Here is a 13,870-nt window from a genome sequence, read left to right on the forward strand (position 1 = left end):
CACCGGCTACACCAAAGATTAAATAAGCGAAGTGGAATTTGGAAGAGTTTAAAACACTGTTCAGTGATTCACATTTTGTCATGAGTTCTGTGTGCACCAAGTTCAGCCCAAGCTGTTTTTCCCCTGTATGAAGGAATTTCAGTGCACATTTTCTATTTTAAGCTTTTACATAAGGATTCTGTATTTCTGTTGTTCCTCTCCAGTTTCCATACCCCAAACAACACACTTTAGGGCCTCTCCATAAACAAAACCATCTCTGGAGGACTTTGTTTTGTCACCATCAAATTCCACTTTTCTACTTAGAGATCGTGAGAGTCATTGTCTTGGCATCTGAGGTTTGGCATGTCTAGTCTATCAAGTGCTTACAGTGATAGATAGGCCCTCCCAAAGCCTGACAAATTCACTGAGTGCCCCATATGCTGAGATTCAGAGTTTGTAAGGAAAACAGTGTCTTTCATAGACCAATTGACACGGCTAGAAAAAGACAAACTTCCAGGAATGCAAGTTTGGTTTCAGATTTGAGTCACCTTGAAGTCTGCAATAGCTCAGCATTGACTAGGAAGAAATGCTCTAAATTAAGCTTAATAATGTGAATCAATTACTACAAGAGAAAAGGCAGCTTCTCTGCATCCTTCAGATGTGGCTGGTAGAAGGGTTTGAGCTGAAAGAGGGTAAATTGAATTAGAATTAGGCAGTTCTTCCCTGTGAGGGTGCTGAGGTGCTGGCACAGGGTGCCCAGAGAAGCTGTGGCTGCCCCATCCCTGGCAGTGTTCAAGGCCAGGCTGGACACAGGGGCTTGGAGCACCCTGCTCTAGTGGAAGGTGTCCCTGCCCATGGCAGGGAGTGGAACTGGATGAGCTTTAAGGTCCTTCCAGCCCAAACCATTCTCTGATTCTATAGGGGCTTTTTTGCCTGTGGTTTAATCACAGGTATCATGTGGTTTAATACATTTTCTGGGTATTAAGGAATCTGGATGCAGTGTCTCATGAGCAAAAGGTCTAAGTTCAGTGTAAAGGTAATATGGAAAAAAAGGTCTGGAGCTACTCAGAATGGCTGAATTCTGAACAACACTTCAAGTTAGGATTCTCAGTGGTGTGCTTCTACCAGCACAAATATACTGATCACTACACCAAGGAAAACAGACTCCCTTTGTGCCACTGATCTCTCATAGACCATATCCCAGAAGAATACAGTAGTAAAGGAAACCACATTCAGTTCAGGGACCTGGCTACACAAATTGTACCTTGACTACAGCATTACCTCCACAGTCACCTTATTACAAAATCCATGCAACTAGGTTATAAAGTCCAGTTTTGTGCTGCCTTTCACAGGGGCTGCCAAGGTACTGAGATGATGCACATTATGGCAAGCTCAAGACAGGTTTTGACTGCCTAACACACTGTAAATCTCTTCCACCCTCAGTAACTTTCATAGCGTGGATGGGAAATGGTCTCTAAGCAAGCTAACATGTGTTTCATGTTATGTTACAGCTCTGATAAATTGCTAACAGATAAGCAACATGAATAAGACCTAGGGAAAGGAGGTGCTAGCAGCTGAATTTAGTTGTGTTCACTTCTGGGGATTGAGCTGTCATCTGCTGGGATTCTCACCACTAATTTGGAGTCAAAAAACAAAACAAAATACAAGGCCAGCTGAAGGGATTTCAGCTGCAAACTTAGAAATGACCCAGAAAGTGAACTCTGGACACTTTAAAGCAGATTAAACTTGTAGCTTTAGTACTTTGACGTTGTCACAGTCATGACAGCACCTAGCTTGCTCTTTAGCTCCAACCTGACCCAAGGTTCAATGAAAAGACGATTTTTACCATACAGAGTTCTCGCCTTCCAATGCTGAAAATTTTCAGTGCCTGACACCAAATTTGAGAACTAAAGAAACTTGTTTTGACAGCAGAGCCATAACATAACAAAGATTCATAGCCACAGCACGCAGCTGCTTGTCTGCTGCAGCCCTCCCTTTTGTTACAAACCAGCATAACCCCATCTATGCATGATGGGAACAGGAAACATACAAAGAAAATCATTGAACTGGAAGATTCATGATCCTATACAGGTTTCTTGCTATTACTCACCCAGCAAGTTAGTACTTTGTAACACGCATGATCCTACATGCAATAGAAGCTGCCGCATGCAATATATAGCTGTGCTCACCCCTGTGTGCATCAATTCCTTGTTATGAATTCAGCCAATAACTATTGAGCAGAGATATAATTCAAGTGGAAGATCACAATTTGCTTGAGTGAAAAATGTAGTCCAAAGTTGTCAATAGTTATGGGCACAAGTCCATGGTATCGACATTGCAATCGATGGGAGAGTGAGGCAGGTTTTCTCCGTTACGTGACTGCCCCAACATTCAGTACCCTTAATTTTCCACCCAATACTTACATACTACATATGAGCATTCAAACACACAACACTCAGATCAGAAATTGCCTGTCTCACTTCAGAACCTTTCTAAACTCTATGCATGATACTTCATTTCTTTCCAGTTTGTTTCATGTAAGGCTCTAAAGGAAAGCATGGTGAGATGGCACGGAAGTTCTATCAAGTTTCTTCCGGGCAGACTGTTCCTTTACATAGGATAAACCAAAAGATGTTATAATTCCGATTAATTTTGTTTTAGAAGCAAAGTCTCAGGGACTTCACAAACATTAAGAAAGCCTTCACAGCACAGAGGTTCACAGCTAAAAGATACAAGCAGGTTTCCTATTTAAATAAGAAGCAAATCTCAGAAACTGACACCTAGCCTTTGCAACACATGCCTGCATAACTGGAAGCCTTTGGCTTCCAAAGCAGACATTGAGGCCCCATAGCAGCCCTCAGTTCAGCAGGAGGAACCTGTGATCAGGGTCCCAGAAATAAAAACAGCCTTTTAATCTAAGTACTTAACTCTACACGCCCAAATGGGAGCATTCTGGACAGGTTCTCTTCCTCTGTGTACACACAAGCATATTTAAGTAATTCTTGCCATTTTTACACACATATGCACATATGTGCCCTTAATGACTTTCTGAAAAGTACCGACCAGTAGCCAGCAAATGATCACTAATGGTTTAAGAACAGATGTGCCTAAAGGCCACTTTGCTACAGATCTGTACATGAAAGAAACAGCAAACAAAAAGAACTGGAATCTTTGCTTTCGTGACTGATAGCCCTTATTTTCCTTTTTCAATTTCAAAATGTATTTTTCCTGCTTCTCTTCATTCATGTCTTTGGCATTCTCTCTGTTTTTGTGTCCTGATGAGCAGTGTTATGGAAACACATCATCCTGCAGAATGGGGGAGCTATCACCAACTTGCTGAACATAAGCTGCCTAGCAAACGTGTCGGATGGTTTCACCCCAGGACAACTCATCCGGGCAGTGCAAGCTGTGCTGACCAAGCTGCGCCTCTTGCAGATGAGCAGGAAGCCACTGAGGACTGATGAGTTCATAGGTTTTCTGGCCACACAGGATCCAGTGTACAGAGAGGAGGAGGAAGCATTTAAGGTGACGTCAAGAGCTATGTTAAAGAGCCTGTCTTTCATCATCCCCTGCCATGTCCTTGCCCAATTGACCTAGAAGCCTGCTAATTCCACTGATGGGCTGCCACATCACTATTTAAATGATGATGTATGGCTCAACAGCATCAAACACACATGTCCCCCATTTGGGGATATTTGGCAGTCCATGCTGCTGGGCAGCTGGACATGCCAGGCAAGCAGTCATTATTACAGGCAGCAAGCCTGGCACAGTGCTTTGCTGAACCTCCTGCCTGCACCCAGCTCATGTTGAACTTGGTCTTCACATGCATGGGTAAATTATGCAGGTGCCATTAGTATAACACATTGGTCCTTTCTTCTTTCAGAACTGACACGTTCAGCAAGCCTGGCTATGTTATGTTGAGAAGGCAAAAAACATGGATGTTCAGGGTCTGCAGAGTGTTCCATATGGGTATCATGTTCTAGGTCCTTAGTTTAAATTACTTCAAACAGTAATTTTTCTTATAAGAAGAGTTTTCATTTTGGGTTTTAAAAGAATAATTCGTTACTGCCTCAAACTTCATCCCTCTCCCCACCCCGGGCTATAAAATCCTGAAAGCAAAACCTAGTGCATTTGAGATGCATTACATGTACCTCAAATATACATGGATCACCCTGCTGTCAACTACTTTCCCCACATGTAGTTCGGTAGTATTTACTCTTTCTTTCCCTGGACTAGGATAATCTTTATTCAGCGGTTAATTCTGCTTTCATTGTCTTGCTTTTGGTTTTCCTATTGATGGAAACAGTTTATAAGGCGTAAGTACAGGTCTGCAGCTCATTTACTGTACTGACTTCAGTGTAGCTTAGGGACAGCCAAGTTGGACCTTAACTACCTAGTGTTCAGCACTATGGTTTAGCAGTACTGACACCCCAGAAGAATGGCACAGCATTGGATTAAGGCACCTCAAGCCTACTAAACACTAGTGAAAACCTTGGCCACCAAACAGGAAAACCCTGCTGTGTACCAAGTTGCTGCAGGCAGCCCACTGCAGGGGCTACAACTGGGGATAGGACTTCTGTACTGAAGCCAAAAGACCCCTAAAGAGCTTTCTCAGCCCTAAACCCCACACAACTTCTACCCAGACCCATTTATAAACTGTCCAGTTTTCCCAGCTGAAAGGTTTCCATTTCATTCTGCTCTTTGAATTCCCTCTGGGTTTGAATCCCCACAGCTGCTTGCACAACAAACAGGATGCTGTTTCTAACAACTTCATCCAAGTCTTCTTCAACTGCTAACCTAATGATAATGCATATATCTCCCAGCCCTCTTGAATACTTTCCAGTTTCCATTTAGAGCCATTTGGCTCACTCAACGCAGGCAGCATTTGTGATATTTGGCAAATTACTCTTCTCTTCCTCATGCTTCCTACCTAAACCAGTATCTTTCCTCAGGGAAAGGCTAATGGTTCAGTGTTACAGCAAAGGAAAAAACCCTATCATTCCCAGCTCCAAGCAGTAACCCATTTGTACCCTGAAACATGAGAGCTAGTATTTAGTAGAACCCCAGCCTGAAAATGTTATTCCACTTCCTATAAATGTGCTTGGTTTGCACAGCACAAAATATGCAGGCAGCACTTCATTTTGAGCACAGCTAGAAGGATCCTGTCCTCAGCGTCCCATGGCAATCATTTCCTTGCATTAATTACAGCCCTTAAGAAAGTATTTCCTTTTATCTGTTTCAAATCTGTTTCTCTTAAATGCCATGGAACCTTGCCCCAGTACCTGTAATATGGCACAGGGGAAGTGGGCTGGTAAAACTGCCTCGTGTGTTAATTAACTCCAGTATCTTCATCTCTTCTCACACAGAAGCCCCTCTTCCCAAGCCTCTAATCGTTGCCATTGCTGGACCTTTTGTGTTGCTTTGTCTTTTTCTGAAGTGGGGCAGCTAAAATGCAGTATTCAAAGTGGAGATTAGTGCTGTGATGAATCTTTGATTTCTCTTTGCTGGAAACATGAATCTCCCTGTTTGACATTTATATTCTGCCAGTGTTCTAAAATGAATATAAATAATGCAAAAGTTGTGATAATGTGATTTCTTCAGTCAATTCACTCAAATTTCTGCCCCAATTACACATCTAAGTTTGTGAAATTATCAATTATTGCACCAGTGTGATTGATACAAATCCTGACACAGAAATAACATTAATCCTAGGGGAGCAAAAGGCAGTCCAACAAGCACATTAGATCTGCCTGCCAGTGACTGTGCCAGAATACTTATAACATGTAAGAAAACCCATACTAAAGACTTTGGACATCATTCCTCCAACAAGCAAACATTTTAACTCTGATCAGTCACTTACTGTCAGTAACTCACATCCCCAGCTCAGATGCTAGTGCATTACTGATAATTCTACTTTTCTTTTAAACATATCTGAGGAGCTGGCTTCATTAATCCCATGTAGTCACAACCAGCACCTTCTCTTTCTTAACCCGCTCATGTGAAGGACCAGAAACAGCCATCTCCAGACCTCTTCCTTCACCAGCTATGTCTGTTCTGCGTGACACAGGAATAGCTTGGCCTGAGGCAATTGCTGAGGCTGCTGCAGAGCACAGGGTTTCCTCCCAAACACCTCCCATGACACCATCTAGATGTAGACACAGGAGAGATTGCACCATGTTTTAATCATCAGGGTCCATGTTCTTGAAGGAGGGCAATGGGAGCAGAGATCAGAGTGATCAGGCTGCCCAGCTGGACATTTGATATCTCTCAGATTTTATTTGCCTGCTGATAGTATTTAATCTGCAATAAGAGATCCACATTGCGTGCCTGCCATCAACCCTTTTCTGGGACACTGGAAGCTTTTAAGCAGCATGACACCAAGGACCATCTGAGACCAAGAAAGGAAGAACAGGGGGTTTTCCTCCCTATACACTTCCAATACCTTTTCTCCCAGTCACTTCACTTGCTGCTGCCTATAACACACACTGGGAAACTGGACAAGGCAGAGCTCTAAGGGCTCAAGCTGGAAGTAGCATTTTGGATGGATCCTGTGGAAAATGCAGACTTAACTGGGTGCTGCATTGGTAGGAAGGGTGAAGACGACATTGGCCCAAGCAGAGGGCAGAGAAGACAACAGTTGCAGCATTAAATAGTGTTCTGTGGTCAGAGGAAAGACATCCGTTCCTGGGGCAGCATGTGAATGAATACGGTCAAGGAAGGCATTTTATCAATCATGTCAACACCTAGTGGCATTTTAGTCTCCAGTGTAGGCAGGACTTTGCTGATAAAGGTTACTGTATGTATGTATGGGGAAAGAGCAGCTCCTACTTCTAACTAAATCATTTCACTTTACATTATCTTCACATGGCCTCGAACTGCCTTGCTGACATTACAGTCCAGGAGCTTGGCAAGTTCACAGAGCAACTCTAGCAAAATCATTTACAAGTCACAGGACTGTGAACAGGCATCTTGAAAGCAATAAACAGGTTTTTAATGTTCAGGGTTTGCTTTGCTTCTTAAGCTCTCTCATTGAAGTAAAAACTGTCTGGTTTGATTTGCAGAGCCAGGAGAAGTATATGCTTTGTCTACTGCCAAGTTTCAGACCAGAGGGAGTTTTGACAAGAGCTGTATACCCTGGAAATAGGGTTGATCATAGAAGTTCTAACATTATCCATAACTATAGCAACACAAATGGCCCAGCTAAGTACTCCTGCTAATGAAGCACAACTCAAGCAGGCAATTGCGATACTTCTTGTTATAATAATGTTCTCAAGAGATACGTGGATTTCGTTTCTGCACGAGCCAGCCAGGATTATGAGAGTTTGGTGTTTTTAAAGGAATGCTCCATTGTACCAGTAAAAAGTTTAAGTGCTCTTTTATTTCTCCTCCAAGGTTTATTAAAACATCCACATGTGTTTTGGTTCTTCAGGCTTGGTATGCCAAGACCCCGCTGGGCAGGGCACGAAACAAAGCTCTGGCAGGCAACGCAAAAGCAGGAAAAGGGAAAGGAAGTAAAGGGAAAAAGTAACATCTTCGAGGATTTTGCAGCTGGCAGTACCCGTCACAGCTTGACTTCATCCAACTTCATCCGCACGGAAGATGAGAGGAAAGCAAACACATCGGAATAATACACCACGAGTTAGAGGTATTCCAAGAAAGAGAATTCCTTTCTGAATGAGTTTTACGAAGCTAAAACCCATCAGCTGAGACATCAGTGTGACATGCAGCTCTCAGAGGGTAAAGAGTTAATGACCACTGACTTGCTCAAGCATTATTTATTTGCAGAGATTTTAGGGGGCAGAAGGGTTCATTACTCAGCACTGTAACATGCCATCAACTTTTAGGCTGTACTCATTTATTTCAGCAAGTAACTCTCCTTAAAAATTGATGTCACATTAATGTCTTTCATTACTTTAATACCCTATATGCTTTATAAAACTAACTGCTTTATATATCTGTAGGTCTAATGTGTTACAGTTCTCAATAAAACTATTACAGCTATAAAGACTGCTTTTTAATTGGGATGGATTATAAGACACTTAATGCAATCTACCACAAGCTGAATATTTACACAGGCCCGTGAAGACCAGCATTGTTCCAGCTTCTGGTACCTTGTCATGGAAGAATTCCTATTATGTGGATCTTAGCAGAAAACATGAATAAGCAGAACAAAAAGCAAAGCAGTCAGGAGGGGTTCATTTTAGTGAGTGTCCCAAGAACCTCTTTTGTACTAGAAAACAATGCCCAATTACCCCATTTGCATAAAGAGCAATGTCTGTTGCTTAAGAAAACCCCAACATATACAGCAGAATAGAGCATTAGGTGTATTACCCAAATATCACATAAGCAAGGATCTAAACCTTCTGAGTGACATTACTCAGGGCTCAGAATTGGGATCTGTGCTGGTCAGCATCTTTATTGGCAATACAGACAGTGGGACTGAGGCACCCTCAGCACATTTGCTGATGACACTGAGCTGTGTGGTGCAGCGACACACTGGAGGGAAGGGACGGGATCCAGAGGGACCTGAACAGGCTGGGGAGGTGGGACTGTGCAAACCATGGAGTTCAACAAGGCCAAGTGCAAGGTCCTGCAAGTGGACCAGGGCAGTCCAATACAGGATTTCATTCACCAAGCTCTTCTGCAAGTAAGAGCCACAATTACCTGTTTTCACCTCTAATTGCAGCATACCTATGTTGGCTTTACACCGACTAATGTGCAATACCTATTTAACTGGAAACACAGGCACACCAGCCCCAGGGAGCTAAAGGACCTCTCTGTACCTTCAGTATAGACAAGCTGGGAGATAAAAGGAGGGCTGCACCGCTGAAGGAAGCTGCTCAGATTTCCTCCAGCACAGGCCAGGCCAAACTGCCCTTAGGTGAGGATAACATCACGCGTACTCTGCCAGTTACAATTCACTCCAAGTATAGCTCTGTTCACTGATTATTGAGGTCTTCCCAGTGTGTCTTCTACATAAAAGCAACTGATCACATTATAAACATTTCTGCATCTTCATAATATCCCATTCCTTTCCTCCCCCCTGCTAGAACAGGGTTATTTCATCCAAAATATGGTGGCAAGTGACTTTACCTGGATGGTGAGTACAAAAACCCAGAAAGATTCCTACAGTCAACTCACTGCACAGAAAATGATCCATATCACTGAGCGCAGCAGAGGGAGCTGGCTATGGTTAAAGCGAGTTTTCTCCCCAAGGGAAGAACAGGCTGCCATGCCATCACAGCCCAGATTATAGAGCACTCCAGCTCAGGCTTTCTGTGCTCCTCTTTGGCTAGTGTCTGGTACAGGGCTCTCCTAGATTGCAGCCTTCCAGGCTTGAGGCAACACCTCCAGCCCTGCCAAAGGGAGCGCTTGGTAGACACCATCTTTGTAACATCTCAGCACATTTCTGATGGACACAAGTCTTTCCTGAAGCCACCCCATCAGTGATGCAGCTGCTGGACCCTCATCATGGGTCACCACAAGTATGAGCTGCCAGCCCCTGGATTTAATTGGCTTGCAACAGAGCAGCTACAAACCAGCTTTACTTTATTTGGTGTTTCTTTGCTTGCAGCAGGCACCTGGCTTCATAAATTTGGCAGCACATCCCCATTAGGAAAGGTCCTCTTCAGCTTCACCCCGGGAGAAAAGAGCCAGGCTCCCCCGGGAGGTGCAGGGCTTGTGTTAAAAACCTCATCTCTGCTCTCATCTGCAAGGAAACTAATTTGGATAATTCTGTCCTCAATCTTGCCGACAGTGGAATCCTCCTCTCCACAACAGGTTTGACAGCAGAACACAACGTGATGAAAAGACCACATTTAGGCTGGACGTAAGCAAGCCCATTAACTCATATTTCAGCAGGTTCAATGCAATCTCAGTAGCAAAGTAACACGCTGACTGGCAACATCCATCTCCAGGGCACAACTCCAACCTCATGCAAGGAGGATGCAGGGACCTCTCCCCATCCCAGCCGTGCAGGGCAGAAACCTGCAGTTTTATTCCAGTATCCACCAGTCTATAGGATAAGGCACAGGGGCAATTCATCCTTCAGGTGCAGCTTGCAGCGCTGGCTGCATGCAGTGTAAACTTGCTTTTCCCCATGGGGATCTAGAAGCCTCAGCTGGTGTACCTACAAACAGCTCTGTGGGTAGGAAGAAGCAACAGAGCAGACAAACTCTGCCCTGTGTAGCTACCAGGCGCTTGCTCTCCTTTAGAACCTTATCAGGGGGACAGAATGAGAAGCAGTTTTAATGCTGTTTATTATTACAGAAAGTGAAGTGCCACATCAAGCAGAGCCAACACACTGATTTCAGTGTCAATGGCTGAGCTATTCAGTTCAGCAGCCCTGGCTGCATCTCCAGCACCCATCCCACTGCAAGGCTAAACAGTGTTCCTTGCTAAGCCCAGCCACAGAACTGTGCTCTGCTTTCCAGCCACAGCAATCCCAAAATCTGATGAGGGAAGAAAATCCCCTTGGCTATGTGGAATCACAGAACAGTCCAGGTTGGATCCCAGCGCATACTCACCAGGAAAAGGTGAGTTTTGGGGTGCAGCAGAGAGGGGTGCCAGGCTGCTCTGCTTCCAGCATCACCAGCAAAGTTGAGAAAGAAGCTGTCACACTCATTTATATATGTAAGTGATCTAGAGAATTATAAGCTAAATTATTTAAATGTCCCATTACTATTAAATTACTGGGCATTCATTGTAAGAACAGTCATAATACAGGAACTAATTTGGTATTAATGTGAATGTCAGCGTTTCATTGCAGTTATTTTGTACTTCATCATAAGATAATTTACCAATAAATTAATTGCCTTAATTGCTTCCTCCAAACCCAGGAGAACCACATATGACATGACTTCTAAAAAGTGTTTGTGCTCATTCCCATTCTCCTGCTTTAACCACACTGAGCAGGAACCCCCCTTTGGTTCTCAGGAACAGCTGAGAAAGACAGAGCAAAGTGTGACTTCACCCTCCCAGAGGCAATCAAGTCTTGGCATAACCTTGCCCTGTGGATTCTAATGTGTTTTATATATAGCCCGTGAGTCCCTGCTTGGAGCAGGATCGCAGGTTTCAGTGTCAGCTTTGCAGGGTCCTGGGTGGTGGGCAAATAGCACAGCCCCCATCAAGGCAAGGGGGTGCACCTGGAAGCCATTCTTGCCCACATCCCTGTTGTACCAGTTCCTCACATACCCTCTGCCTCCCCAAAATACCAATAACCCTCAGTCCGCTTCAGCTGAGCAGCAGCCAAACCAATCAGAGGAGAGGCTCGAGCTGCAGCTGATGGACCTGCTCCAGCTGGAAGTAGCTGCCAATTTACCACAAGGCAAAAAAGTGCCATAAATCAGAATTTCAGGTGTGCAGAGGATACCCTGCCTCAGAGCAGCTCGTTGAAACCCTATCAGTAAGCCCAAAAGACACAAGTTTATATAGTGCTTGGAATAGGCTTGAGTAGGTAACCAACACCAAGTCAAGCTTTAGATCACCCCCAGCCACATAGGGAAGAGCCCCACAGTCTCTATCCCTGTTGGCATCTGACAAAGGCAGCCCCAGTCCCACACAGCCAGGCAGGAGGCTGCATCCTTGAGCAAGGAAGAGGGGAAACCAGCTCTTGCCAGGGAAACAGCAGCAGCCGCCATGAAGTCAGGCTTCCACAATGTGCCTTGGGTATTATTAGGTCCCTGGCTTATGTCAAGCGTTCGGCTTATGCCGCTGTGGCCCAAGTCCTTTAATCAGACACTGTAACTCTAGTTAAATGTGGTGCCAGCCCTCCCCTCTCATCCCTTCCAATTCTACATGAGCTATTTTGCCTCACTGGCCTCCACTGATTTAAGAGACAGGGTTATCAGGAGCGCTGCTGAATGGGGACTTTCACAACCACCACTGAAGTTCCCTGGCAACCACAGCAAGTCCCACAGAGCTCCCAACCCTCCATTCCCCAGGAGCTCAGGACAAGTTTAACCCTGCTTTCCTCTCCAGGAGATGGAGGAAAGCTCCCTCCAGAGCACAGTGGGTGAGGACAGCCTTTTCCTCCAGCTCCTTGGTTTACATGGGGTTTAATACATAGGGGGATCAGCTCAACTGCAAAATGCTGCTAAATCCTTGTTGATGATGATTCCCCCTGTCCTGTGCAGTTTGCATCATGCCAGGCTGGCCAATGGGTCCAGCTCCCAAAGGAATCCATCTCCCCGGCCAGAGACAATTCCCAACCACACAGCTCCCGGTGCAGCTTATTGTTGCCATCAGAACTGAAAAACAAGCTGCCATTTCTCAGCAAACCCCCCAAATCCAGCAGCACAAAGTGAAGCTGACTGTTCCATTAACTCCCATCCTGCATCAGCAATTCTCTAAAGTGTGGAAACATTATAATTGACTTTTCTGCTAGTAGCAAAATGTCATTTTTCCTTAATACTTCCTAAGTCAGTAATGCATTTCAAAAGCCTCCGATGCCACTACTACAACAGGACTTACAAATTAGCACATTTTTAGCTTTTCATTAAACACAATACCAAAAAAAGAAAGTCTCATCATATTAAGGGTTTCTCTCCTCATTATCCAAAGTACTGCGACTTTGGAACTTCGAGCAGCAAATTATAATGCACTCAGCCTGGCTCCATTGTAAATGAGGGCTTCAAAAAAGGTGTCATGTAGTTGGGCCCTCTTTAAGCACTGAAAATATTGGAGTCTATTTGAAAACGCCTTATGTAGTCTCTCACTAGCCTTGCAAATCATCACAGCACCGGGTAGAGCTGCCTTTTATTTTTTGCCTCATGGCATCAAGCCATTTCTATTCCGACCAGAAAAAGAGGATTATTTCTTGCTGGGATTTCAAGGAATAAAACCCCTGTACCTAAGCTAACAAGCTGCATAAAATCCCCAAATCCTTCAGGGCTCTTGTTCAGCTCCGCACAGCATCCATGGGGCTGGTCCCTTCAAAGGGGAGGGGGTTTCTCCAGCCAAGGATGCTTTCCAGAGGCCGCTGGTAAAACACAGAGCAATCAAAGGCACGGTGCCTGCCGTGGTGGCTGCAGCTCATACCCAAGCTCTGTGCTGAAGAGCTGCCACCCTGGGAGGACACTGCAGAAGAGAGGATGCTTCTTTAGCAGAGCAAACAAGCTCCAGCCCATTCTTCCATGCCAAAAGCATCAAGCACAGGCTGGGGTTACAGACAGGGGATGTGCCAGCAGGGGAGCAGGGAAAGGCTCACATTCTGCTCCTGGAACGGCCCTGGAGCATGCAGGCTCTGCTCCCACTGCTCAGAAGCCTTAAGGCCAAAAGATGGGAGATGCAAACTCCACACTTCTTCTCTATTCCCAGTCCTCTGGAAAAAGACTGAACTCATCCCTGATCTCCTCTGCATGTCTCCAAATGAAGCCAATAACGCCCAGATTACCACAGGTGGAACACCTCTCTCCCTAAATGTGTTCCAGTTTTAAGTTACTCAGCCTAGCAAGAAAGCCATCATTGAGAAGTCAACCAAATGCACCCAGAAGCAAAGGCATGGAATAAGGCCATTTGCTTCTGCTGTTGCAAGGCAGCAGCAAGATAAAGGGCATTTCCTAACAGCCTCTTCCAGCTTCCTTACTTTAGGCTCCTCTCCTGCCTCAGTTTCCCCCAAAACATGAACACGCAATCAGCAGCAATGCATGGACTGATGCAAACACTGAGAAGAGGTGAAGGACATCTCTCAGTACAGGCTCAAATAAATGGGAAGCACCAACAAAGCTCAACATAAGCAACAGAGAGCAAGGAACTGAACAAGGGCAACCTGCAAATGAGAGCTAAATACCAGCACCAGGACAAAAGCAAACACAAGGAACTTTCTTTCCACTGAGGAATCACAGGAACACACTTGATGCCTGGACACCAGGCAGGAAAAGAACTTCAAATG

General features: G+C 44.8%; 1 protein-coding gene across 1 annotated transcript in view; it reads left to right on the forward strand.

Moving 5' to 3' along the window:
* Nucleotides 1-7,972, forward strand: part of IQCA1 (IQ motif containing with AAA domain 1) — a 95,134-nt gene extending 87,162 nt beyond the window's left edge. The window contains exons 18-19 of the mRNA XM_065669639.1: nt 3,266-3,504; nt 7,409-7,972. Coding sequence (XP_065525711.1) covers nt 3,266-3,504; nt 7,409-7,507 — 338 coding nt within the window. The 3' untranslated portion in view covers nt 7,508-7,972. The remainder of the gene's footprint in view (nt 1-3,265; nt 3,505-7,408) is intronic.
* Nucleotides 7,973-13,870: the final 5,898 nt, after the last annotated feature.

This window comes from Lathamus discolor, chromosome 3, assembly GCF_037157495.1.
Source record: "Lathamus discolor isolate bLatDis1 chromosome 3, bLatDis1.hap1, whole genome shotgun sequence".
Classification (NCBI taxonomy): domain Eukaryota; kingdom Metazoa; phylum Chordata; class Aves; order Psittaciformes; family Psittacidae; genus Lathamus; species Lathamus discolor.